The sequence below is a fragment of the Malaclemys terrapin genome, chromosome 10 (genome assembly GCF_027887155.1).
Source record: "Malaclemys terrapin pileata isolate rMalTer1 chromosome 10, rMalTer1.hap1, whole genome shotgun sequence".
NCBI lineage: Eukaryota > Metazoa > Chordata > Testudines > Emydidae > Malaclemys > Malaclemys terrapin.
Genome location: NC_071514.1, coordinates 3745922 through 3773758, shown reverse-complemented (window position 1 = coordinate 3773758; position 27837 = coordinate 3745922). Strand labels below are relative to the sequence as shown.

At 44.7% G+C, this 27837-nt stretch overlaps 1 protein-coding gene across 2 annotated transcripts; it reads right to left on the bottom strand.

The window, feature by feature from the left end:
- Positions 1-71: 71 nt before the first annotated feature.
- ANP32A (acidic nuclear phosphoprotein 32 family member A) lies at positions 72-26237 on the bottom strand. 2 transcript variants are annotated; one of them, XM_054041730.1, is made up of 7 exons: positions 25839-26237; positions 6898-7047; positions 6614-6736; positions 4550-4748; positions 2830-2927; positions 1628-1688; positions 72-1410 (listed from the first exon to the last, which is right to left on the bottom strand). In XM_054041730.1, exons 1-7 carry the CDS (start codon positions 26220-26222, stop codon positions 1349-1351), a joined length of 1077 nt encoding a protein of 358 aa, XP_053897705.1. In that variant the 5' UTR covers positions 26223-26237; the 3' UTR covers positions 72-1348. The 2 variants fall into 2 exon arrangements, with proteins under 2 accessions (XP_053897705.1, XP_053897704.1); XM_054041729.1 differs by lacking the exon at positions 25839-26237 and adding an exon at positions 22920-22991.
- Positions 26238-27837: the final 1600 nt, after the last annotated feature.

Below are 27837 nucleotides of genomic sequence, written 5' to 3'. Positions count from 1 at the left end.
GAATGTTATCGTTTAAGGTATGCAGTTCATTCCCAGTGGCCCATTTTACTCAAATAAGCCACAAAAAAAAATTGTATAAAAAGATTTATTGAAATTCATCAATGACAAACAGACATAAAACTCAAAAGTTTGGCTCTTCTGGGGAAAAAAAAACTTGCAAATGTATTTATACAGATGAAATATTGACTAGGAAATACAAGTCACTTCTAAAGCTATTTTAAAGAGGGATATGAAAGTAAAACTGTACATTCACTAGGTATTTTCAGTCATTTTACTGACTTCCACTAGGTAAGAAAATACAATTTTGTATTAGTATTTCGTGCTTGCGTGTATGAAAAGAAACCTTCTACACTACATGCTGTACTGTCTCCTGTATTTAGGTTTGTAAAAATTTTCAAAGTATATAGCACAAGTGGAAGTCGTTTCTCATCACTTCAAATTGACTAAGGGTCGTTATATATTACAGACCAAAATAGTACACACCTTATTTAAAAGGGTTGAAACATTTTTTTATTACAATTTTCAAATTCATTTCACTAGTAACTCAGGAATTAGGAACACTTTTTTATATATATTTATATATATATTTAAATGCCTGCCATTTTCAGTGTATTGGCTGTACCCCAGGCCAAAAAAAAAAAAAAAAAATAGAAAGGAAAAAAACCCCCAAAACACAACACACAGAGGGGGATTGCAAAGTAGTCACCCCATAAACCAGATCCAAAGGAACTCAACAAAAGGAAAAACAAAAAACACATTTGGTCACTATTTACAAACAGCAAAATAAGAGTTACCTACAGAAGCAGGGAAAGCATTGGCTGAAAATGGCAGTCATTCACAAACAGGCAACAAAGAAATCACTTTATCAATATGCCATTCTCACTCCTGTTGCTGTGGACTGGATGCTTTGCCTAGATCTGCAGCATCCCCCCCCAAAAAATGCTTACAATATGCTTAGTGACTGGCAGAGATGGTAAATCCCAACAACCAGAGATATTTAGCCGTCTCAAAACAGACTGTATGCCTACTTTGGATATCCTCTAGTGATCTTAAGTTTAAGATGTCAAACTATCCACTCCAATAATAAGAAACAAATTGCCACTTGGTTTATACTTACTATTGCATTTACAGTCAGGAACTAAAAGGGACAAAAAAATTTTAAAAATGAAAAGTAGGAGTGGCAGTAAAAATAGTATTTTCCCTCGCCCACCCAAAACACTTTTCCCTCTCATTCCCACAGCAACATTACAATCAGAAAAAAATAAGTTGGGGGGGGAGGGAGGGGAGAAGAATACAGGGTAAAAACAGTCAAATCACAATAGGAAACTTTCAAAATAGGTTATTCAGTTTAATCATCTTCATCACCCTCGTCTTCGGGTTCTCGTTTTCTCTTCTGCCCCTTTTCTTCTTCTGCAAAATAAACATGGACTGGGTTATGCGTGTCCCTTGATGTACTATCATAGCATAATCGTAAAAACAAACAATTCATACAAATGGCTATATTAGGAAATGGCTACATTAGGAAATGGCTTAGTACCACAGCAATATATATTCAGATACAGTTCTGCTTTTAAAAACAGTACATTACTACTTTTGTTCTGTACTAAAGTTTGTATTATTGCCATACCAATTTCTTCTTCTTCTTCATCATCATCTACTTCACCATCATTATAACCTTCTTCATCTTCCTACAGAAAGATTAACAAAAAGAGTTTTGTTCAACACCTTTCCCAATCGACAAACTTCAACAGTATTTTGAAATTGAGCAAATCCCTTGAAAGGTGTCTTTCCCCCCGCATAAGTGTGCACATTTATTCCCTAAAATACCTTCCTACACTGGATTCTGGCCCACTCTTCACAGCAGGACTCAAGAGTAGTCATATTACCCAATTTCATCTAAAATTTGGCCTCCTCTCAAAGAAGAAACCGATCTTCTCACTGCATGGTTTTAAAAGCCACACTGATATGTAAACACAAAAATTCAAGTCGAGTTCAGTGAAATCAATGGCAAGACTAATTTCAATGGGATCAGGGCCCGTTTGTGGAAATGGGACACTAAGCTTAGTTCTAAGCATTCCAAAGTTACACACTTAAACACAGGACCTCACCACTTCTGTTACTACTTTAACAGTAGGAGGGAAAGCTGTGTGAGAGAGAGAGAGAAGGGGGTGGGGCAGGGGGAAGAAAAGTCAGTTGTAGGAACCACACACTGTGCTGAATTCTGTTTTCCATTTTACCCATTCAACCTCTCGGAGGTTAGACTTAGGAAAGAATCTCTGTACTATAAAAATTGGCACCTTTTTATTTTTAGATAAAGACCATGGACAAACACCCCCACCCCGAGTCTGAAGCCAACAGTACTTTGTTTTCTACTTTCAGGCCAATCTTATTCTCAAACATTCTGACTGAAATCTTATTTATATCCGTATCATTGTGCAAAAGTCTGGGCTCAGTTTTCCTTTAAGCATCTGCTTTTTGAGACATAGGTTCTTTCTCTCAATTGTTCACAGAGACTTCGACTCCAGCTTTTACTAGTCTGAGTGTGAGAAAAGTGGCTAGCTCTGGACACATTAATGACAGAGCTGCTGAAAGTTACATCTGTTTTCAACATGATCCCAAGAAGCTGAATGATTTATTCCTGGTCACTAGATGGCAGCTGGCTCACAGGCAGATGCTCTTCAAAACCTATCCCCATGTATTTTCATTGCGTCTTAGATGGAAGAAAAAAAAAAAATGTGGGCACTTAAAAACAAAGGTTGTGATGTGGTTTACATTTCTATGCAGGTATTCAGACCTGCCACAGATGTTCCCCCTGCCACGAATCCTTACCTCCTCTTCCCCGCTCACATCCTCCTCTTCTCCTTCCTCCTCCTCCTCATCTTCCTCTTCATCTTCTACTACTTGAGCATCTTCGTCATACTCCTCTTCTACACAAGCAAGCAAGACTATCAACTCAGTTAACTGTCTACAGGAAGCTTAGTTTTCAAACATTACCAGCCAAATCCTGCCTTCCCACTGATGTAAAAGGCACACACACAAGGACTGCTTGAAGGCAGAATCTAGCTTGTTGCCTTTTTCCAGGTGCAAGGTACAAGGCCAGAGTGAATCCTGCACAGAGTGGTGCAATGGTGGCTTAAAGCCACCTGTGTGCCTCTCAGATCCTGAGCTGTTGGGGGAACATGGGTGGCCCGGGAGTAAGTCAGAGCAGACCAGGGGCTACTCTGATTTACAGCAGCTTCCCTACTGCTGCCAGTGGGCTTCCCAGCACCACGGAATGACCAGAACCCTCTATCCCCCCACTCGCTCCTTACACCTGGTGGTGGCGGGGAGGAAGGGGAGGGAAAGAGCTGCACATAGCAACCCTGTCCAGTCCCAGTGATGGGAAAGTTCCCCCAGAGGCTGCTCAATCCTCGCTAGGCTGCAAGTGCAATGCGAAGGGGGCCATAATCCAGTCACTGGTATGGATTTTTGAGAAGGAAGATAAAGCATTTTCACTCAGGCCTGCATTTATACTGTGCCGGAGAGAGATTTTGTCCCCACTGAACCTCTGCGTTGGGTCTGTCAGCGCACCCTTCTGCCAGGCACTGCTGCAGTGTTTACCGGATCACAACACAACAAATTCTGCACTCGAGGAGAAAGTGCAAGTCCAGCTATTCTGTGTGCTTTGCTTTTCAGCTTGGTTTGAAGAGTCTAGCAAATTCCCCAAACCCAGCCTGACATTGGTCCAACTGGTAAGCCAGATGCCTCTGAATGCAGGCTGTCGGGGTGAAGCAGAATGGCACAATATACCCCAAGAGAACTGGCAGGTTAGTTTTCCTAACATTCCTAAAGTTACTCTCTGCTTCTGCAGTGTCTTTGACAGCGCTGGCCCCAAGCAAAGTTCAGCATGTGCCTTCTCTGCTCCTTTGACCTATCTCAGCCGTTTTTACTTTGTTATTGCTCATTCAATGTCAAACTTTCCTATTAACCGACACGACAGCCTCACTCACTGGCCCCTAATCCGGCTGCTATCTTCCATTCTCAGTCTCCCTTCCCCTCCCCCTTTCTGAGGGTCTGTCCTCTCAATCTTTAATAGCTAAATGTGCTTTGCTTCTGTCCCTGCCACAGCTTTCTCAACTGGAAATGGGGAAAATGCCTTATTACTGCCTAACTGTAAAAGGCTTGGAAGATGGAGAGCAATACGTATGTCCTTTCTGTTTCGCTGATCAGTTTCTCCCTCCTGTCACCTTCCCCTCAGTTTTGCCTCTTCCTATTCGCTGCCTATGTGCTTGTCTCATTCTCTCTCCTGGCCAGACCTCGCAGCACTCTCTGACTGAAGATAAGGGTGTGCATCTCTTTTAGGCCCTGCCTGGGCTATCCAAGTCTAGTTTTTCCTCGGTCTACGGAGGGGCCACAGGTACATTCATATCTACGTAAGCCAGGGAACTGGGTGCTGGGAGAACCCTTCTCTCACCAACAAGTCAGGTGAATGGGTTGCTTTTGCAGAAGAAAGGAGCATGCACATCAGCTGGCTATAATCTAAATACGCTAAATGGAGCTAGTAACATACCATCTTCATCCTCCTCTTCATCATCTAGGCCCTCCACATAGCCCTCTGCATCGGAATCTGGGGCTTCTTTGTCATCCCGGTCATAACCGTCGAGATACGTGAGTTGTGGGAGGAGCTTGAACACATTTTCTCTGTAGTCGTTCAAGTTGGTTACCTCGCAATTGAAAAGATCTAAACTCTTCAAGTTTTCTAATTTTTTCTGTAAGTAAAAATGGAGGCTCCATCAGAGACCTGTCTTGGGAAGACTTTAAAAACTGAAGGGCAGCCAGTTAACACCCAAAAGGTACATATCTCGGCAAGCAACTTCTAAGGATAAAAGGGAGTGTTTTAAATCAGTACTCTTTGTTCACAGATCTCAAAGCACTTTACAAAGCTCTGTAGCAATACTGCCATGTTACAAAGGGGAAACTGAGGCATAGAACGGGGTAAAGTCTCTGACCCAATGTCACACAGAGGCCAGTGCCTACATAACCACCAACAGCTTGATGAAAACCGGGGGGGGGAAGAGAGCAGAAGGGGTTTCGGCTTATGTTCAGCTGCACAGAATTTTTAGGTGGGAAAAGGAAGCAATGCCACTTACAAACTAAACGCAATAAAAGAGAAGTGTGGTGGCTTAAGGGTTTGCCTTGGATGTTCTGAAAGGTTTCCCTCTAAGAGCTTAGTAGGAAGGCTGTAGAGCAATGTTCTCCTATGAAATTGTGAAGGTTTATTAGTTTAGAGCCCTGAGATCACAAGCAGGAGGCAGAGGCTCATGGCCACCCTGCCCGTCGTGTAGAGCTAGCGATGGATCGCAGCGACACAGGAGACGCCTCAGGAGCTTGAGATTTTCATGGAAAGATTAACGGGGTAAAAAGGCGATAAAGCCTGCCCTAGCCCTTGATTTTGCAGCCTGATTCCTAAGCACCACAGTATTATCGGGCAAGATGTGAAGGGCACCAGCTGTGTTCTGAAACTGTAATCTGATCCACTTTTAACCCAATGGTTGAGGGGTCATGAAAACAAGAGATTTAAAGGAGTCCAACAGGAAAAGAGGGGGTAGTTATGAGATCATGCGGCCAGGGCTATGCACCAGCTATGCCAACGGGATTGCTCAGGGGGAGTCGTGCTTCTGTTAGTAGAAGCCAGCCCTGAACAGGGGTAGAAAATGGAAGAGTCGGGAATGGCCCACAGGTTTCCAAACCAGGGACCTGTTAGCAGAACTGTGTCCGGTGGAGGAGTGGGGCTGAGGGACCAAAATACTGTAAAATAAAAAATGGCTTTGTTATTCTCTCCTGATGAGCAAGATTGTTCCCACTTTTAAAGAGTACAGAAATGACTGGCAGCTGCCTTTCACACTTCCAGAGCAGAAGTGGGACATTGATAGGTGCACGGCTAATGTGAGGACACCCTTACTGTCAGTCTCAGGGCTCTTGATTAATTCCAGATGGGCAGTCCTGGAGACTGCAGCCCCTCCTCTCGTCTCAGGACAAGTGGAGTACAGTGAGCCACCTGTGCGTACATCCCCCCATCCAATCTCAGCCACGGCTTGACGGTATCATTTGTAGAGCGGAGAACGTAGCCATGGTAACCTTGGCCCTTCCAGTTCTTGGGTTTTCTTTATGCAACAAGTGCGCTAATTAGTATCAAACACAAATGGGGGGAGGGAAGAGGACTGTGATGTCACCAAATGCCCACCAGAAACTGGATGAAGCCCACCAACACAACTCATGGAATAGCCCAGTGAACAGCCACCACAGAGCAACTTTCGATTGCTATTGTCTGCACTAGACTTGCACTATCAGCCTCAGGACTCCATATCCCACTACAAATTCCCCTAGGCCACACCCATTCTCCGCCCCAATGTGAATGTGTACTGACTATCTGATGAGGACGGGCCACTAGAGGGAGGCGTTACCACACACACACAGCCAATATATTACAGCCTGCCTCAGTTAGGCCCAAGTGTCAGATGTGAACAACCTCACATTCTATTTGGGGTGTCAGCTTGTAAGGGACCTGTGGTCACATACATATCTAGGGGTTTTAACTACACTTAAAGCACTTTTTGCTGTCGCATTAACTCACCAGAGGTTCTATTGTACTGAGATCTTTTATTTTGTTGCCGCTTAGGTTTAGATGCGTGAGGTTTGGACACTTTTCTGCCAATACTTCCAGTCCTCCTGAGATTCTGTTATCGCTTAGTTCGAGCTAGAAGTCAGACCAAAAAATAAAAATTAAAGAGATTTTAAAACAAACGCAACTGAACTCGTTAGAGGAAGCTCTTACGTGAATGTCTATTTCGCACTTAATATATTGCAAGAAAAAATATAAAGAGAGAGAAATACAACATGTGGCACGTCTTTATTTACCTTCTTAAGTTTGTTTAACTTTGGTAAGTTTGCAACTGAGCTTAGGCCTACGTTGATTGTACTTAAGAATTCCAGCTCTTCAAACTCATCTGTGAGTCCTTCAATTTTGCCTTCATTTGACCTACAGTTGTCAAGAACGAGTTCTTTAACCTGGAAAAGACAAAATTCAAATGTGTTAAAATGTTTATCCTACAGTCAGATACACATAAATGTTTAAACAGTTAATTCACAAGCAAAGCACAATAAAAAAAAACTTAAGCTATGGAACCGAATACAACAGTTTGTTGTTCTACTTTGCAACTGCACTGGATGGTTATTTCCAGCTTCTGCCATGCAGTGTTGTTTACAATGCTAGCTTAACATCTCACGATGGATTTTAGCTACATTTCACAAACACGGTTATTAGAGAGAGACAAATGAAGCAAACCTGAACATAGATGGCATTCTGCAACTGGCTTAGAGCCAGTTCTATTGCATTAAAGCTAGTTTACATGATTTACTAGTAGTTCCTAACAACTGTTCATCAAAGTTACTGCTAAAGACATTTTAACAATAGCTTGGAATATTCAAGACTTCATTAAAAAGAGCCTACAGCTCTGATAACTTCTTGCCTGTCAATGCAATACATCAGTCATTTAAAAGACCATTTTCTGCATTAAGAAATTATCTCAATTTATCATAACAAGCTATTCAAAGAAGTAAACTTTAATTTTAGGCCGCTGGCTGTGGAGATAGATATTTTCTGAGAAGTGAAACAGGTTGACGAATACTATGCAAAGCTACATCTTAGGGAGTGCCTGACTTTCCATGGCACTGGTAATCCTAACTCCACTACGTACTCTTGGAAGTCTCCCGCCCAGTATTCTGTGGGCTTCAGAGTTCTAAGGCGAGGTCTTCCCCACAGAGATGGGTTTTTCTTGAAGAGTTTATAAGGCAGGCTTCAGATGTTTCTGGAACGGGAAGGGGTAGTGGATAGAGCCTGATTCTCCTTCTGCACTCACCTGAGCATGTACGGATCCTGTATCTTCTGTCTCACCCTCCCCTTCCCCCATACTGTAGAGAAAGAGCGGGCATGGAGGGGAACAGAGGGAGGAGGAAAAGGAGGATGCAGGATTTGCCCATGTGGTTGACCCTGCCCCATTCAGCAAACCCTGGGATAAATTACTGTATGGGAGCTCTTTGCTGATGATCAGACCTTAGGAAAGTGCCACCTTCAAACAACACAGCTCGATGCTCAAGCAAGGAAGCAACCCTTTAAGACGAAAAAGCCCCACCACAGTGATCAAAGAATAAAAACAGTTCATTGTTAACCAAAATCCTCACGCAGTCTTACCACACTCAGTACATCCCTGGTAGAAACACTAGCAGGATACACAGCACGAGCGGTGACCCACTACAGTAAATCCTCCCCCATTTTGCCAGAATAAAGAGTGCAAATACTCCCCTATCAACAGGCAAGTTATGAGAGCAAGTTCTCCCACACTGAGAGAAGAATACACCTCTATGGCTGCATTACAGAGCCCTGCATGATATAGGTTGTCAAGGGGGTACCAGAGACCATTGACACTCAGGGAGGGGGAAAGGCTGGAGGCAGAGCAGTGTTCCAAAACTCCGCAATAGTCAGGTCCCCCTACTGTGACAGATCGTCAGAGAAATCTGGAGAATCTTTTGTTTTAAAAGCAAAGGGGACAGGACCCAAGAGAGTTTGCAAGAACCACAGAGTTAGCAAGATGAGGAAACCTTCCTTTGCATACATGAGGCAGTTAATATGCAAATAGTTTCTTTTTTTGAAAATGGTTATTGCAGTAATCCCATAGCAGGAGATTCAAGTCAATGTGGTGTGATTTGATGGGTGCATCAAACAGCTTTACTAGATATTTAACTCCATTTTATGTTGAATCACAGTCTCCATTCTTGCAATGAAATCCATGGGCTGAATTCCAGGGGGCTCCATGCAGGTGAAGGGAGATCCAAGATAGTATAGGTTCACAAGTGATGCACATAATCAGAGTTCCAACAGGAAATGCAATCTCCAGGTTTCTTTTCCCAACTCCCCCCTCCCAGGAGAACAATGAGCAAGTGTCCTTGTACAAGTTTTGCAAAAGAATCCACACACAGACCAGAAGACTATTAATAAAGTTTTATGTATTATTTCCTATATAAATGTCTCACTTTAAAAAAAAAACAAAAAACAAACACTTCTTCTGAAATTAAGGCAGGAGCAACAAACAAACCCAGAAGTATTCAATAGGCATATCCTTTTGCCACAATACTTCAAGATACCAGGTGGGGCCTGGTTAGTACCTGGATGAGACAAATCCAGGGGTAGAAGACTCCCAAAACAACCAGACTCCCGCATAAAGCAGTGACGGAAGCTCTGCTCTAACACAGGGCTAGAGTACTGGTCAGTACAGACTCTGAGTGGTTTGACGTGCCAACTTGCAGATGAGAAGTACTGTAAAAAACGGAGGTTGTAGTCAACTGTGCTCATTTAAAAATAATCACATAAGCACTTTTAAAAAAAATTCACGCCAGTGACTGGTTCAAATTTGAATCTGAGTAGCTACACCCTTCCAGCCTACCTAGTTCCTCCTGCAGTTTCAAACTAATCTTCACTTCCTGTCCTAAACTAGAGAAGTTTCTACATTTAGTTCACAAATGCACATACTTTTCAAACGGCTCTACTTACTCAAACCCAAGCAAGAAACTCTTACATTCACACCCCTCGGTTTTCCCTTTATCGGATCATGTCCTTGCTGAGCAGGGCAGAGGGCCTCTGCCTGCCCCATTTATCCCCTGCAGCCTGCCCGCCCACTGGGCACTAAGTGGCTTTGGAATCCACCTTTCAAAGGAATCTCTCCTATCCCTCTAACCGTGAGAGCAAAGGAAAGGGCTAATGTGCTGAGCATGGGGCTGCAAAGCGGACCAAGAGTAAAGACTCTCCGTGAGGTCCGTTTGGATCTAATTATCCGAAGGCTATTAAACTGCGGGCGGTGACAGGCATGACACAGCCTTGCACTCCCAGGTGAGTTCAGGCAGAGAGAGAGCGCCCACAGCTCCAAGAGCTGGCACCAAGGTTAGGGGTGAGATCTGGCCTGCAACCCACTTAAAGGGAAAATGGTGTTTAAGTCTGAAGCTGAGCAAGAGAGACAGAGAGAAGGACTCTCTAGTCTCTTCCCTCAGCAGTGAAGGGAGGGGATAGGGAAGGAAAGACACATCAGAAATGGCAGCAGAGGAGCTGGCCGGCCTCCAGCTTAGTTTGGGATTTTGGTCCTTTTCTCCGAGAGAGAAATTTCATTCAACGAATTTTGTTAGTGCGACATTACAGTGGCAAAGTTAAAAATCATTCTGAAATTCAAAAGTGAAGGATCCCACAACAGAGCTGGCTTCACCACATTAAATATACACGAATAGCAAATACCACAGGTGTACAATGGGACCAAGGTAACATGGCTGCAAGAAACCATACACTGTGAACTTCCTGACTTCACTTTGTTTTCAGTGCACAAACTTAATTTTGCATTAGTTTTTCATCTGCACTTTTACACACAGCAGCTGATACAACCAGCCTGCAAATTTTCCCCCGGGTGTTATATACCCCATGTTAGTTTACTCTCCTCCTGCCCACATATACTTCCTCCTCTCTTCCCCTTTCTTTCTTACTTTGCCTCTCCTTTTATCTTTCCCTTCTCTAGAGCTTATCCCTTTTTGTTAGAGTCCACACAGCTGAGGAGGTCTGACAGTGACCTCCCATCCTCAAGAGGGCCCTGTTTGGGAAGACATATCCTATTGCCCAACTAGACCAAAAAAGACAATCACCATTGGAACCCCAAGGTGTTGGGCACTGCATACTCCCTCCCCCGCCAGGCTAATGGGACTTCCATGTGGACGAGGGCAGGGTGTAAGATTGGACACTGTATAGATATTTACATACAGTGACAAAAGGCAGGTTTACTGAGAAGTTTCATGGAAGGGCAAATAAGACCCCACTCCCATTAGAAGTATCTGACTAGACTAACTATCTAAAGGCATGACGGAGATTTGCAGGCTTTTTGCACTGGATTATTTTCTCAAAGACACTGGGTAGTTTTGTGGAAACTGGTCTCAGACAGAGCACGCCTATCACACTTCCCACTGAACATGCCGAGGGGGTCACTGAGCTCTTTGTTTTCACACACACAGGACTTCTCCCCTTTTGTTTCACCCCAATAAAACACAGCAGATAAGCATTTCTGGATGGATGTAGTATTCACCACTCAGACCCTAACCCCCTTTACAGGGCTCGTTATACACGTCAGAACGTGATGAATGGGCCCTAACCATTATGAATTAAGAACGTGAGAGTCTGCCATATCATATTTGAACCAATACTGTCTTACGGGAGCCCTGCAGTTCAGTCAAGCTAAGGAAGACACTATCGCTGATGAGAGGTACAAGCTACCCAGCGTTTCTCGAAATGTGGCTACCAAGGGCTTTTTGTGCATCCATACCCTCCTGGGCAGTGACTGAGGGGGAGGAGGGGCAAAGCAGTGTTAGACATACAAATGTCACTTTTCACAGAAACAGAAAAAAGAAGCAGCAACCAAACAGAAGCTGCAACAACAACAACAAAAAGACAAGAACATGCAAAGCACATTATTTGTTTCTATTCTGTTTAGGTCCAGTAAAGAATAAGAGTCGACTGTACATTATTTTTGAGTCTCCAATAAAAATGTACATAAATAAATTATAATGATTTGGACATGTCTATGTGCATATTTATTTGTTTTTCCTAAAAGTTAATTAAGTATTTTAGGAAAAACCTGTCAGCAGCCACCAGCAAGAGTAGGTGGCCACAGTCTGAGGCCACCAAAAAGTTTCTTGTGAGACCCCCTGAGCTAGACTATGGAAGTAAGTTTCCAGAGCTCATTTTTACATGGCCGTGTAAAAGGATGGGAGGCCCCCCAGTGCTCAAAGTCATCTAGGCTCCAAGTGTTCTGTTCACTGCATGATGCATAAGCAAAGCAAACTACTGGCGGTAGTGGGCTCCACAAGAATCTAGACAGAAGGAAAGATACAAGTTGTGCAATACTGTTCTAAGAGATCACATCACATTTCCGCCCTCCTAAGTGTCCCATAACTGCATACCATCAGCACTCATCAGCCCATGCACCGCACAGAAAAGTGAGCATGCCACATGCTCTCTGCCCAAAAATAGTTGATGTGTTCTGGGAAACAATGCAAGAACAGCACGCTGCAGGCAGTTGTGACCACCAAAGAGAACACTATCCGTCACCATCTCTGTATCGAAGAGGGTTCCTGTCCATAAGCCAGTCTCGTATGGCCACTCCACTGCCAGAGCAGGTGAGTCTCACACCTAAACTGCGGCAAAGGAACCTGCAATAAGCCCAGTGGAGAGGCGGACAGACAGACTGGTTCATTGGGATCTATGGTGAGGATCGTTAAAGCCTCTGCCTGCAATGCAAGGTGGTGCATTTGGGGGCGGGGCAATGACTGCAGCATGGTTGGGACGGTCTGGTCAAGGTGTGCAGAGCCCTAACTGGTTCTCGTCTCTACGTCCCAGGGGTCTGCTCTGGGTGATCATTTCCCTATTCTTCCACTCGGTGGCCCGCCAAACCGCCACCTGCTGCGCCAGGTGCTTCCTGGTGGTACACGTACTGCTGTCTGTGTGTTACTCTGTGGTTTGCGAGTGTCAAGGCTTCCTTTTGTGTGGTGTTCCAAGAACCATAAATAGGTCACTGCTCCCTCCTCACCTGACTCCTTACTTATTTCTGTGGCCGCTCCAGTTTCTATCTCTGGTGTTGGCAGACTCTTCCAGACGGATATCACCTTGATGTCTGTCCACTTTGCATGCCTAACTATGGATTACAGTGTGTCCTGTATCTCTCCGTGCCTTTGATTACATCACCCCTTGCAGTACTCCTTGCAGTACATGTTTGATAACCAACAGAATCCAGAGTTTTCTCATACAGATACTGTATTAAGCTGTATTCATCACTGCTTATGCAGCATTAACGTACCCCATGCTCTGCACTGTGGAACGATGCTCATTTCTGAGTTAACGACAGCCCATTGTATGCACACAGGTATTGTATTCCATGGGGACACTCATACGCAACTTTCATTACACATTCTCTGCACAGTTTACCTGGCACGATTTTTCTCCTTGCTCGCTTTTCTGCCTAGGTGACAGAGACCCTAAGATAGGTCAGTTTACTTTTCTGAAAAACGAATATACTTTGTCATACTAATTTACACACATGCACATCACTATTTTCCAATGGGTTTATGACATGGTGGGTTTTTTACATTAAGTCTACATATATATTACAGTAAGTACAAAGTTACTGCTCCAAAGAGCCTACAGTTTCACTCCTCCAAGCACAGCGCAATGGTTCAAAGGCAAGTAGGCACTGCCAGTGATTAAATCCCTGAACTGTAATCCATGACAGATCATCAAGACTAGAAGAGCGACATAAATGATATTACAAAAACCACACCGTTAAAGCTCAGTTTTTAACAGGTTAAATAGCAAATTTACTAGTAGAAAGCCAAGGATCAAATTCAGCCACACCAGTCCACTGACATTGGAGGTAGGGACCTCGTAGATTATCAGGGCATCACACAAAGTAAATCCCACCCTGTATATTTCGCTCCCTTGGGACAGAAAATGGCCACCATTCCACATGGCCATGCTACCCGCAGAGTAAGGGGAATCACATTCACTCGGTACCACAAAGCTCTTGGCCAGTGTCTGGTCTACTGAAATTAGCAATTGCATTATGTCCCTTCCTGTCCCCCACTGCCTAATCTCAGTGCCAGGTGCTCCCTTCTCCCCATCCATAAGGAGAGGGGAAAAGGTCTGTGACAAATGGGAGCTTGCTCAGTTCTTTAGATACATCTGCAGAAACTCTATTTCTCCCCCAAATGCGGGAGCACGTCCCTCTGAGCTTTTGAGCCTGGCAAGAAGTCCTACCCCTGCATCACTCATAATTAATGATGGACACCCATCCTTTTAGGCTGTCAAATCAGATTTCTTTCTAGCTCCAGCACTTAATTCCAGATCAGTGATCCTGTGGGCTGGGGACCTTCTGGCAGAAACCTACCAGTTTGTTCACCCCAACTTATGTTACTCCAATAAACTGTTCTCTGGCACAATCTGTCATCGCAAGCAAGAGCAATTATCCTTTAACATATTCCATGCAAAAGGACACAATACACTCCACACTGGAAGTTTTGGTATGCTGGGGAAGGGCGAATCCTGTTAAACTGTCCATGAGTGTAATGAAAGTAGGACAGCCCATCACTGGCACTTCGCAGAAAAATCAGGGGAAAGAAAAACTGATGGTGAAGAGCTTTACATTCTCAGTGTTTACAAGACGATCTTCTCCCTCAAAGTTACTTTTGCCACCCGCTGGCAGAAAGGATTCAATTCTTAGGGATGTTCACTTCAGATACTATCTGGAATGTGGCATCAAGACATGCTCGAGTGCTCAGCCTATGAAACAGGCTGCACTAAAGTTGCAGCTGCTGTGAAGCTTTGCAAACTCGTGGTGCAATTATGCAAACCTCTGCACTTCCTGCTCTAAACCAGCAACCAAAATGAAACCAAGAGAGGTTTGGAAAGGTTGTTTTCTCTTTTAATCAGTAACTGTAAGCAGCATACATGCCATTTGGAAAGTACTGGGCATTTAGAGGTGGATCCTCAGAGGTGCATTAGCTCTGCTTGACACACCCAAGGAGAGGTGGCAGAGGAGCAATATACCACCCTTATACACCTTTGGGGGCAGCCAGGACCCTGTGTGGCCCCCAGGTCAAGTTAGCCCAGTAACTATTCTATGTCAACTAGGACCCACCTCCTAGCGACTGTTCTGCCATTCCAGGATTGCCAGAGCTCAGCATACGCTGGCCACGTTCCTCTCCCATCTCTGGCATTGCACCTATATGGAGGGAGATGGGGTGGGGGGGATAATAGGTCGCCTGGCATTGAATGTGCTGGCTTTATGCCACTAGGGATTCCCCTATAATGGGAGTACTTGTGGCACCTTAGAGACTAACAAATTTATTAGAGCATAAGCTTTCGTGGGCTACAGCCCACTTCTTCGGATGCATATGCTCTAATAAATTTGTTAGTCTCTAAGGTGCCACAAGTACTCCTGTTCTTTTTGAGGATACAGACTAACACGGCTGCTACCCTGAAACCTATAATGGGGTAATCCTCAACTACTCCTTTAGCACTGCTCTGTCTCTCACAGGAGACACAGCCTAGGCCGGACTAAATCTGAATTTTTTCTAACCTACATTTCAACAGATACAGGAAGGGTTCTGATACTTGGAACCTCCCCCAAAACACAGACTTTTTAAATATAACCACACACACACACACACACACACACGCCTGCCCCCTCCACCTCCCCAACATGAGCATGTTACTAAAGATTTGTTTTTTATCTGAGTCAGGATAAACCTAGTAATTTTGATATTTCAACCACCAGGCCTTACTCCAGGCCTTTGACAAGATGAAACAAACTGGTTTCACTCACCTACTTATCAGCAAATATCACAAGCGTTTTAAACAAACGATTAAGAAAACTGGCTGTGGGAGTGCCACTTACCTAGCACGGAGCCTGGTCAATGTTATGCAACACAAACGCAGAGAACGCCACATATCGGGACGGGACACTTCCCTTCTGGGAAACCACACAGCACACACCCCTCCCATCCTGAGCTATGAACAACACATGTAGCAGCTGAGACAGCGTCTCCTGGTCTCAGGAAGAGGGGACATTCTGAATGGGCCAAATGTATAACTTTAGAACGGGGATCGGCAACCTTTCAGAAGTGGTGTGCCCAGTCTTCAGTTATTCACTCTGATTTAAGGTTTCCCGTGCCAGTCATACATGTTAACGTTTTTAGAAGGTCTCTTTCTATAAGTCTATAATATAGAACTAAGCTATTGTATGAAAAGTAAATAAGGTTTTTAAAATGTTTAAGAAGCTTCATTTAAAATTAAATTAAAATGCAGAGCTCCCCCCCCCCCCCGGACTGGTGGCCAGGACCAGGGCAGTGTGAGTGCCACTGAAAATCAGCTCGCGTGCTGCCTTCGGCACACGTGCCATAGGTTGCCTACCCCTGCTTTAGAACTCTGGGAGGTATTCAGTTACCACATTATGGAAACTGTGTATGAACAGAGAGAGCATCCCAAAGGCATCTTCACTATGGTTAAATGTCCTACTAACTTCAAAGGTGCCCTTTAAAAAGACAGGTACAAATCCTATCCAAGATGGAGATCACCAACATACAAGGCCTGATTTAATATATGCACTTTTGGTGCTGCCAAGTTCATGAATGCTGCCATGTTCATGAAATCACAGACAGCACTGGAAATAAAAACGACCCATTCACATCTCAAGTTATTTTATTCACTTGGCACCTGTATTCATTGAGTTGGAATTCTGAATCTTTGCACAAATGTCATATGAAATACAACACTGGACTTTAAAAGCTTCTATCTGGGGTGGTCTTTGAATGGTGCAGCCCCATCAAACTTCAATATGCTAACACCTACACATCCTTTTGCTTGGAAGCTCCCTGTACTGTTTACTTAGTCCCAAACTACTACAACCAACAATTTCAGCATGTGCATATTTGAAGAGCTCACTAACTTTTGTATCATGTTGGCACAGTTCTCTGCTTACTTCGCCCAAGTTGTGAGTACGTGTGTGTGCACAGAGACCCCAACATTACCTTCTAGTGCACTTTTAACAAGTTTTTTTATATTAATACCATAATGTTTAGCCACAATGAAATATTTGAGCATTACAAGTTCATTAGTAGGAAAAAGCAGTTTGTCAGTTACTAGATCAACTAAAATAAAAATACAATATACCAACACCTTAGCTCTAAACAATTATCCCAAATCTTAACCAGCCTAGCATTTTGTTCTTGAATTAATTCATTGTGAATATGGAAGGAGGGCCATAGAAAGTGAGCTAATGATTCAGATTGAATGACTAGTCAGCAGGCGTAGGATTTATAGGTTACCATTTTCTGTTGCCTGCCAACAGCCTGCAGGGGCATCCTGGCAAGGCCCACTCTCCCCTGGCCACACCCAATGCACGGGGCCAGAAGAACGTGTGGAGGAAGAATCACTAGATCAACTCTACCAAAATTGTTCCTATACATAGGGGAAATAATTCTTCACTAGCCAGTTGAATTGGATTTAAGGTTGTGCCATCACTCTGGTCCATTATCAGTAAATTTCCACTCTATAACATTCTGTATAGTGTGTCACCATCAGCCCAGAAACCAACAAATACATAGAGAGTCAAAGACAAGATGTTAGAACTATGTTCCTATAGTGGAGTTATAAGAAAGTTTCAAATGAAATAGGAAAGTGGTGGGAGGGAGGGAGGAAGAAAGAAAGCTAATGGTATACACCCTATAATCAAAATTGCGGAGACTAACTACATAGCACCTCCAATCCAAAACTTCTAGAAGAAGAAAAAAAAAAAAAAAAAAAAGAGGGATCTATGACTTTAGTAAAACTTACATATATTTTTAAGAATCATGTCACATGAAAGCATGCTTCCAATTGAAACATCTCAGTGACTACCTGTACATACACAAGACTATGCACCATGCTAGTCAATAAGTCAAAGAATACTTCTAAAAATGTAGCAAGACCCTTTTATTCAAGGGCATCTACAGGCAGGTTTTTCTAGTTTGTTTGTTTCTTTTATAAAATTACCTACAGACCAGCACAAATGCCTTAGAACAGCGCTACTCAGACTGAGGGTTATGAACCACAAATGGCTCATTAATCCCTCTCCTGCAGCTCTTTGCAGCACATGATATTAAACCTGTGTGATTTAATTATTAATCTAAATTATTAACCAATCAGGAAGCTTTTACTATGTTATTAACCAATTATAGAATACTTGGTCAGTCCTTTTGCTGTGAGAATTATATATATGTAAATGAAACAATGAATTCACATGACTGTGGCTCTTTTGGGTAATACTGATCGCAAATTTGGCTCTGAACCACTGAGGTCTGATCACACTTCGTTTGAGGGGGCCTGGCCTAAACAGTGATAGGGAAGTGATTAAATTGCTTGACTTTCAAAACAAATGCACCCGCCTCCCCCTTTTTGGCGCCATTTTGAGGTTTGCTTCCCTCTCCTTTTCCTGGACGCAGGATGTCCTAGTGGATAGAGCACTGACTGGGCCTCAGGCGACCTCATCTCTATCCCTGGCTCTGCCAATGGCCTGCTGGGTGACCTTGGGAAAGTCACTTCTCCTATCTGTAAGATAGGGATAATGATGCTTACCTCCTTTGTAAAGCATTTTGAGAGCTACCAGTGGAAAACGCTATAGAAAAGCTAGATATTGTTAAATGACCTCAGCGCCACACAGTAAACACACATTCAAATACCTTGTGCACATCATAGCTAGTTTTAAAATAGTTTAATTCCAAGTTAACATTTAGCTAGACTGCTGTACACATTCTGTGGTCATTCAGTACTGGAGCAATCGTATCTGCTACTCTCATAAATTTAGCATGAAATTTATTTCCTGCCTTAAGTCAAATAAAAGCTTCCTAAGAATGTTAGCACATTAATCACTAATATTAAATCAATATCTTGTCTGAAAAGTTGTTAGGTACTGAGTACCGTGTAAGTGAAATGTCCCACTAGATTTACTAGAATCTAGCAGGAAAGAGAGAGGAGAGCAAGGTTAGTGAGTTAGGCAAGAGGCAGAAAATAAGAGTTTATAAATGTTGTTTGAAGAATGGTAGGGTGAAAGGATGGCAGAGGAAGAAAATGAAAATGGTTTGTATGTTACAGTAATAACAAGTTAATAGTCAAGTAACAACCAGCAACTCCAGCTAGGCCCATCGGCAGAGAGTAACTGCTCACTGTTCTCGTTGGGGAGCAACCACACCTGACTATATACATTTAATTTTACCTGGCCAAGGTGTTTAATCACACAGTCTACTGAGACCTGCCACAGCAAAAAAAGTCTCAATGTTAGAGCTGGCATAACCGGACGCTGTTACCTCCCAGTCCGTTCACATGGAATTCCAAACACGCTTCTTCCCACACCAGAGATTCTGGCTGGGAAACCAGCTGAGTTCATAGCACCACTCATATCTAAAGCTTTACATTGTTTAAATCATTTGAAACGTAAGTAGTTACATTTTTATGGGTCCAATTCTTACCTTTCTCCAGCCTCTACAGTTCCATTAGAGGTGGAATTAGTAAATAGAGTCCATATTTATGATTATTCCTAACTGAGGTGCACTACATACAGTATATCAGTTTTTAAAAGGCAGCCATCATCCTTTACACTACAAATTCAGTACCTTTAAAGATGTACATATTTGTAGACAATACAGTCCTTAGGAATTCAAGATGAATGAAGAGGGGAAGAATAGTGTACTGGAGGCCCTGAACTATTACCTCTAACGTTGCATTTTGAAGGTCCATATGGTTAAGCTCAAAATATTGGCACATCTTGGTGCATAAGTAGGGCAGCGTAGCAGATGACAGATACTGCCCATTGATTTTCAAGATTCTGTGTGTGCAGATCTGGCTGTAGGACAAGTTATCAGATTCAGGCTTAAGTCAATCATATTACATAGGCCCTCAAGAATCCGTACTAGTTAGCTGTTCTTCCTGCTGTGTGTCTTTTTTCAGCTTCTGGTGTCTTTTTTTTCAATAATTATTTCTTCATGTGACATAATGCAATTCTTTATACCATTATAGGGTGGCTTGTTAACGAAAGCTCGCTATTTTTGTTCTGATAACTTTATCAAGAGAACAGTTTTTCAAGTTGATGTTTTCTTGTTCTGTACACACATGAATCATCCTACACCTTACATAAATATGATTGCATTTGAGATACTGATAGCCGCAGGGGAATTTTGAACAGTTGAGGGTGAAATGTTAGGATTAAACCACACAATAAACATCTAGAAAATCCATCAGATAATGACAACATCATGGACAGATTAGAAAGCTAGGCAGCAAGGTTTTATCTTGTATGTACATAGACCCCTTCACACGCTGACAACTTGGTCAAGTTTAAAAAGGAAAAAAAAAAAGATTTCTAGACCACTCACTATGGATTGCACACACAAATTCTGTACCTGTATATGTTCATTCTCATCCATGATTCTAGATCAAATGAGGTACATATTTGCCTAACTATGTTTCCTTCATACCTACCTGTTTCCACTATCCGTTGTTCCAACACAAACAATTTATTCACTTTACTAAAACACCCCTTCTGGGGATCCAGCAGTATAGATGTAGAGATATATAGCCCCAATATAAACTTTTGAGAACTTAGCAGAATACCAGCAGGTCACAAATTCAGAGAGGCTGCTGGTAGCTGCATAAAATAGTTAGAGGACCTTTCATTTTTTATTTGTTAAGCACAAGAGAGATAAAATTTAAATGAAGACACTAACTTGGATTATTACAATGCTTTTACAAGAATGCAAATTTTTAAAGAGACACCAACTGAAGCCATTTACTATTATTGCAATTAACATAGTAATCATAAAGGACTAGAGGGGAAAGTTATATTTTGGTTTACCTTCTGTATTTCATAGGACTTTATAAGTAGTCATTTTCACTGTTTTCCCTTTTGTTTGTGTAGGTTTTCCACACAACAGAAGAGAACAGACATAAATAAAATTAAACAGAAGTTTCTGGCAGGGGAATCAGAAGCATGTGAAGAAAGTGAAGTAACCTTCAACATTTATTTTAATTGACTAAATTTCAAGCGAATAGTGTCCCATTTAGAACAAGCATTAAGTCTTTGGACTAAAGTAATCAACAATCTCTCTCTAAAGCATAAAAAAAAAAGACATTTTAGCAGAATTTCAAAGACACATGCAAGATCTGTGTTGCATAGCCAGACAGACAACGTTAAACTGATAATTTGCTTTACAGCCTTTATATTTAGCCACTGAATTAGGCTATGTACAATCCAAATAAACAAGAGGACCCAAAAATCTGCCCACAAAAGCGTCTTCTATGTAGTTCAGTAGTTACATTGCCATCTGATGGCTCTCTAGTAACCTGTGTGAAATAATCTCTTCTAAGTCCAAGTGAACAGGTGTTTACATCAGAAAACGACTATCATAAGTAAGACAAGCTTAGAGTGTATGTGTACAGCACATGAACTACTTTCTCAATATTAAACATAGTGGATACAGAAGGAGAAAATTCCAGTAGGAAAAACTGCATAACCACCAACTGTACAATACATAGAAAAATATAATTTCAGGTACTATCAATCTGGCACCTTTCATTAGCCCTAAATTCATGTTAAACACACACACACACACACAAAAAAAGGGGGGGGGGAAATGGGGCTCCTATGCATTCCACCATATTTAATACATTTGCATTATATATTTTTGTTAATTAATATGTATGCTAAACCTACAGAATTATAAGATTTAACATCTCAAAGTAACCAGCTCTGTTACACAGTATTAAGCAGTATTCCAAATAAGAATTATACTACATCTCTCTACAGCCTACAGAATATTAACATAAACCCACAAAGGTAATGAAATTCTGATATAATGCTTCACTACTACGCCCCTTGATTTGCAAAATCTCAACCCTGGCAAGGGGCTGATGTAAGTTAAATACCACATGGGTTGCAATACCAAGGCACAAATGGCTCAAAAGCTTCAGCTAAATCTACTTTGGTTTTGTAAAGTGAAGGCCAGTTTTTCAGAGTATATTTCTTTTAATGGTACTTTTAAAAATACACCTCTACCCCGATATAATGCGATCCGATATAACACGAATTCAGATATAACGAGGTAAAGCAGCGCTCCGGGAGGGGCGGGGCTGCGCACTCCGGCGGATCAAAGCAAGTTCGATATAATGCGGTTTCTACCTTTAACGCGGTAAGATTTTTTTGGCTCCCGAGGACAGCGTTATATCGGGGTAGAGGTGTAATAATAATCCCAACAGAACAACGTGACCAGATACTGCTAAAATATGGATTATAGTGCAAATATGTACTGGAAACCATTAACCTGCCAGAGAGTTACTGAAGATACTGCATCATCTTTACCTATGTAAAGAAGAGCTCACAGACTAATACAATATCAAATGTAATGTCATTGTTCTGTCTATATTGAAACATGCACAATCTACATGAAGTAGTGGATGGGCCCAAGCAATAATCACTTTTAAAATTCAGTCACCACTTTACCTAGTGCCCAAAGGCACAGGCTCACTCAATTTGATTGAAAAAGGGTTTTTTGAAGAGTGGCAGGCCCCAAATTGTACACTTGATTTTTCCATGACATGAGGACCTATATGCACATGAACTGGCCACATTCTAATGGGTGCCTTCGGATTTGGTTGGTAAAACAGCAATGCTCACAAGCATTATTCCCCCTAGTTATCTTTAAAATAAATATGCATAGTGAAATTTAGAACAATTTTAATTATAGCATTTGCTATGTGAGTTCATTCTCAGAGTCAAAAGACTTTAAACAGGTGACAAAGTAACATGCATCCGAAGAAGTGAGGTTTTTACTCACGAAAGCTTATGCCCAAATAAATCTGTTAGTCTTTAAGGTGCCACCAGACTCCTTGTTGTTTATGTTAGATAACTAACATTTTATGACTGACAGGGTTTCTTTACCCACCAAATCTCCGAGTTACAGAATTGCAAAAACAATAAGGAGTCCGGTGGCCCCATAGAGACTAACAGATTTATTTGGGCATAAGCTTTCGTGGGTAAAAAACCCCCACTTCTTCAGATGCAACATTGTCCCAATCAAAGGCCTATTAATGCTACTCTCCATTAATCAAAAGCACAGGGAGAAAAGTAAACCAAATTTGGTTTAAAAACTATTGTTGCTAAAACGTCCCACTTAGCAGTCTGGAGAAAAATGGGGAGCACGAAGAAAAGTGCAGATAAGCCTCAAGCGGCGCTCGCGGTTACTGCTACATAATCCATGAAAAAACCGAGACCTACCTTCCCGCAGGGCCCTGCCCAGGAAGAAGGCATATTCCCAACTCATCAATAATGCGCTCCCCTCCCTTTGGAAGCTGCTGCAGGCATTTTAAAGCCATCAAAAAAAAAAAAAAAAAAAAACACTATGCAAACGACCTTCTATGTCTGCTTGCTTCTTCCAGCTCCGGGGAAGCCACCTCTATCGGGATTTGGACAACGAACAACAAAGTGGCATTAATGCCCGCGCTGACGACGGGGAGACGCAGCCAGGTGCTACTGGCGAGAGCGCGACTGACTTTCCAGTCTCCTCCGAACGTTAGCCACCACGCCGCAGAATGCTCGCGAACACAACGTTCCATTTCGAGCTACCAACGCTCCATTTAAAGATACAGGCTCCTCCACGCTGCCAAGAGACGCCTTTGCAGGGAAACAAACAAGGACTGGGATTCTCCTCTCTGCAGGCAGACGCGCACACCCCAACACCCGGCCTCCCTCCCTGGAGGCCCCCCGCCACCTCCGCCACTTTGGGTTCGAACAGACCGTTGGTACCTTGCTGGGAACCGTGCTAAAAGATTTTTATCTTCTTTAAAAACAGCCTCCTCCCCTCCCCCCCCCACCTCAGTGACAACAACAGTGACAAAATGGCAGACCTGAATGCTGGCAGTCATGTTACACACACACACAGAGCGAGCCCTGAATGCGCGCTCATTGCTTCAGCCGCTTAATCGTTACGATTCTGCATCCAGGACCTGCCCTATAACAAAACATTAAGCTTTCCTCCTCCCCCACCAAATAATCACTATTATTAGGAAACTGCAGATCTAGATAAGCTTCTCATTTTATAGTTTGTTACAAATACTAACATTTAAAGCAACTCCTCCCCGCCCCCCGCACACACACACACACACACACGCTCCCTCCAGGACGTAACAAACAAGGAATGTTTGCTAACTGCATCAATGGTGCCTGTAAGAATTCCCTCCTTTATTGTAGTCGCACGGATCCTAAAGAATAAATCGCCTTGGTTTCATACCCCAGCCTTTTTCTCCTTTGCAGCTCGACGGAAAAAAACATGGCGTCTTGTCCTACTTCAGGCTTACTGTGGTGCTGCCAACGCGAGGATACAAAGTTGGGAATGATTTCATGGGGTGGAGGGAGGGAGGGAGGAATATTTCATCTCCCCGGCAGAGATGTAGGGACGGAGGCCCCTCATTAGGAAGCTCCTTCGTTTGCTCTTTGTCCCCTTTGCACAGCTCTCACAAACAACAAGCCCTCGTGTGCTGCGCTAGCTGGCACATACACACACAGGGCAACACAAGGGAGCACTGGCAGCCCCACTCATGCAGCAACCTGCACACACACACACACACACCACTTTTTATTAATAGGTGCTGCTGCTCAAGGCAAGGGGTCTGACCCACTAGCCAGCTCAATACAACGGAAACTCCCCCCTCCGGCTCCATCCCCAATACTTTTTTAAGTTTAAAAAGGAGGTTACGTAAATCTGCCCAGCTTTGTCCGTCAGACATTTTACTCGCGATAGGAAAACCGTGGGGGCAGTTTCCACCCTCTTCCCTCCCTCCCTCGGAGACGTATACTTTTTGATTTCTGGAGAGGTATGTTTTCATTCGGTCCTATCTACGCCCAGCGCCTTCCAACCAAAACAGCCTAGAAGTCTGTAGGAGGCAGGCGAATCGTTTGGAGAACACCTCCCCTTCCCCCCCCCAAATATCAAACTATGTTAGTATTTAAGCCATTATGTAATGACCTCTTCTGCCTGGGCTTCTAAAAAAATCCCTGGCCAGATGGGGGGATCCGTTTTTTTTGGGGGGGGGTTCCCCCCCGAGACTGGCTATTTACTCTGTGTGTTACACTAAAGTTCCCAAGGCGGCCAGGCTAGGAAAAGGCGCTTGCACCGATCCCATACACCGATGACTACACAGGAGAGACGAGACCGGTCACCTTTGCGCAGCACAAAACACCAAATTCCCGTCACAGGAGAGTCTAACACACACATACACCCCCAAACCTTAATTTCTCCTTGGGTGCATCTGGCAAGAGGTTAGGGGGTCTTCCCAAATTGGGTTTCCCCCACCCCTCTCGCCGTTCTGTTGCAATCCCTGCAGGATCAGGAGGAGACAAACAGAAAAACGAGGAGAGGTAACTAGATTTTCTCTTGTCTGCATAATTTGTACCCAACCAGCCATGGACTATTTTTGTCCTGACAAACTTTCTTGTTCTCGTTTATTCAGTGAGACGCTGAACAACAACCTAAGTCCAGCCCCAAAGGAAAAAAAAACATCCAGTCTTTTTGTGTGTGTGGATGGAGAGGGGGTGGAGAGTGGATTTATTTGGGCAATTTTTTTTATTAAAAGCTTGCGATACTGTCAGCTGGATCAGATTTTAAAAACCCGTGAACATTTGTTTTAAAATCCTATTTTTTGTCTTCTCAGCATCTGGAGAGGGAGAGAGAGAGAAAGGGCGCGTTCATGAGGACTACAAAGTTACAAATATGGCTCCCCAGTCTCTCTTGCCTGATCACTGCAAAGAAATGAAGACGCACTTTAAACTAAACCATTTCCAACTCACTCACAGTCCCTCCCTGCCCAGCACCCAGTGCAAATATTTGCAAACTAAACCAGCCAGAGAGAACCACCAACTTATTTTCATTTAATGCATTGCAAGCCCCTTTAATGCATTTCACACCAGCAGACTCGGGCAGCGTATAGTTTTCCCCTAGACCATAACGCGTGCGCCTTTGGGCACCCCAAATTGGGTGCACGGAGACATACACACACCGGTAGGCACCTCAAGGGCAACAGCGGCTTCAGCAGCAGCTGGCACGGGCGTTACCTAGGACCACTGCACCCCTACATTTTGTAATAAGGTTAATGCACCCCCCAAAATGTGGGATGGATTTTTTTTTTTTGCATTGCTTACATCTGAGGGCGTCCTGTTCCGCAGCTCTAAGTGGATCCTTTTCTTCATGTCCATGTCCCTGGTTAGCAGGAGTCTCTCGCTTTGCTCAGCTCCTCTTTTGTATTGACACCAGTGGAGACCCCCCCAAAGCCAGCGCGGTGAGGGACTTTGAGGGCTCAACCAGCTCCGCTTGGAATCCCGAGCCCCAGCACCGCGGCTAACACTAACCTGATAACAGCGGAGGCGGGCACTCCCGGGGGCTCCGCCGTGATTGACACCTGGATCGGCCAACCGCGACGCCGCAGCTGGCGGCCGGAGCCAATGGGGCGGGCAAGGGGCGGCGGGAGCCAATAGGGGAGCGGCGGAGCCGGCCAGGGGACAGCCCGAGTCCGAGCGGAGGAGCATTCGGTGCTGGTGGCGGATGGGGAAGGAGCGGCGGCGGCTCCATGGTGGGGACGTGGTGCCCAGCGCTCCCCCCCCCCCGGGCCTGGGGGAGGTGCTGTGGGGGCCGTGGGGCGCGGAGCGGGGCTAGAGGGGGAGGGGCGCGGCGCGGCGCGGCGCGCGGCCCTGAGGCGCGGCGGGTGGTGGTGAGAGAAATGGCGCGCGGGCCGCCGGGGGGAGGGGGCTGGGGGGAGAAGTGGGCGCGACGGGGTGGGGAGGCGCTTGGAAGGGGCGGGCGGCTGAGGGACAACGGCGCGCGGGGCCGAGGGCGGGGGGGGGGATGTTCTGGGGTCAGGAGGCACGTGGGACTGGGGGGGGAGAGCGGTGGGTTCTGCGGTTGGGGGGGTGTGGAGGGGGTCAGGGTTTGGGGGTGGGGGGCTCTGGGTAGGGGGGCTGGGGGTTGTGCGGTTAGGGCGTGTGTGGGGATAGTTTGGGGGGCTGTAGGGTGTGTGTGGGTGAGGTCAGGGGTGTGTGGAGGGGGACTGAGGGTTGGGAGCTGTATTGGTATGGGGGGTGTGGTGGGGGAGCTGTAGGGGTATGGGGGGCTGTGGCTTGGGGTGTATGGAGGGAGACTAATGGTTGGGGGGAGTTGTGGCTCGGGGTGTGTGGAGGGGGACTGAGGATTGGGGGGAGCTGTAGGGGTATGGGGGGCTGTGGCTCGGGGTGTGTGGAGGGGGACTGAGGGTGGGGGTGTGTGGCTTGGGTATGGGGTGACTGAGGGTTGGGGGAGCTGTAGGGGTATGGGGGCTGTGGCTTGGGGTGTGTGGAGGGGGACTGAGTTGGGGGAATGGTAGGGGTGGGGGGCGGTGGGTTCTGCGGTTAGGGTGTGTGTGGGGATAGTTTGGGGGGCTGTAGGGGATGTTTGGGTGAGGTCAGGGGTGTGTGGAGGGGGACTGAGGGTTGGGAGCTGTATTGGTATGGGGGGCTGTGGCTTGGCGTGTGTGGAGGGGGACTGAGGGTTGGGGGAGGTGTGGCTCAGGGGGTGTGGAAGGATACCCAGAGCTGGAGGGAGATGAGGGTGGGGTGTGGTGCAGGAGGGAGAATGAGGGGAGAAAGGGTGGCTGTTGGAGGCCAAGCCCTATCAGAGGGGGGTTGGATATGGAGGCCAGCAGGGAATGGTGCATTGGGTGGGGGGGGGGGAGAAGACAGACATTACTCACTGGATGTATGGGCTGCAGCCCTGGCATGGTCAGGCTCAGCTCTCTATCCCCCTAGCTTGGTGGGGAGCTGTGCAGAGGAGCACAGTGTTGGTGCTGTGAGAGACATAGAAGGGCCTTTTTCTGTGGTTCCCCTAGCCGGAGGGGGTGCATGTGCCTGCTGCATCAACTTTAGATAGACTGCCCCAGCCCATCCTCATGCTGCCCAAGATGCCTCTTACTGTATCCTCTCATTTCTCTCTCATCCCTGCTGCCCCAGCTTTCTCCATACCACCGCATACACTGAGCCAAGGCAGGGGCACCTGCTAAACACAAAGATACTATAGTTAAGATATGTGGCTCCCACATACATCTACCTGGATGGGACTCTTGTCTGTGCAAGCCACAGAAGCTGCTAGTTCTGAAGGCAGCATTTCGTGACT

Excerpts from the sequence above, each read along its gene's own strand:
- ANP32A (XM_054041730.1), bottom strand. The coding sequence starts at position 26,222 with ATGCTCCTCCGCTCGGACTCGGGCTGTCCCCTGGCCGGCTCCGCCGCT. Across the intron at positions 6,737-6,897 it reads AGTTAAACAAACTTAAGAAG|CTCGAACTAAGCGATAACAG; the intron begins GTAAATAAAGAC and ends TCTGACTTCTAG. Across the intron at positions 2,928-4,549 it reads TGAAGAGGAGGATGAAGATG|AAGAGGAGTATGACGAAGAT; the intron begins GTATGTTACTAG and ends TTGCTTGTGTAG.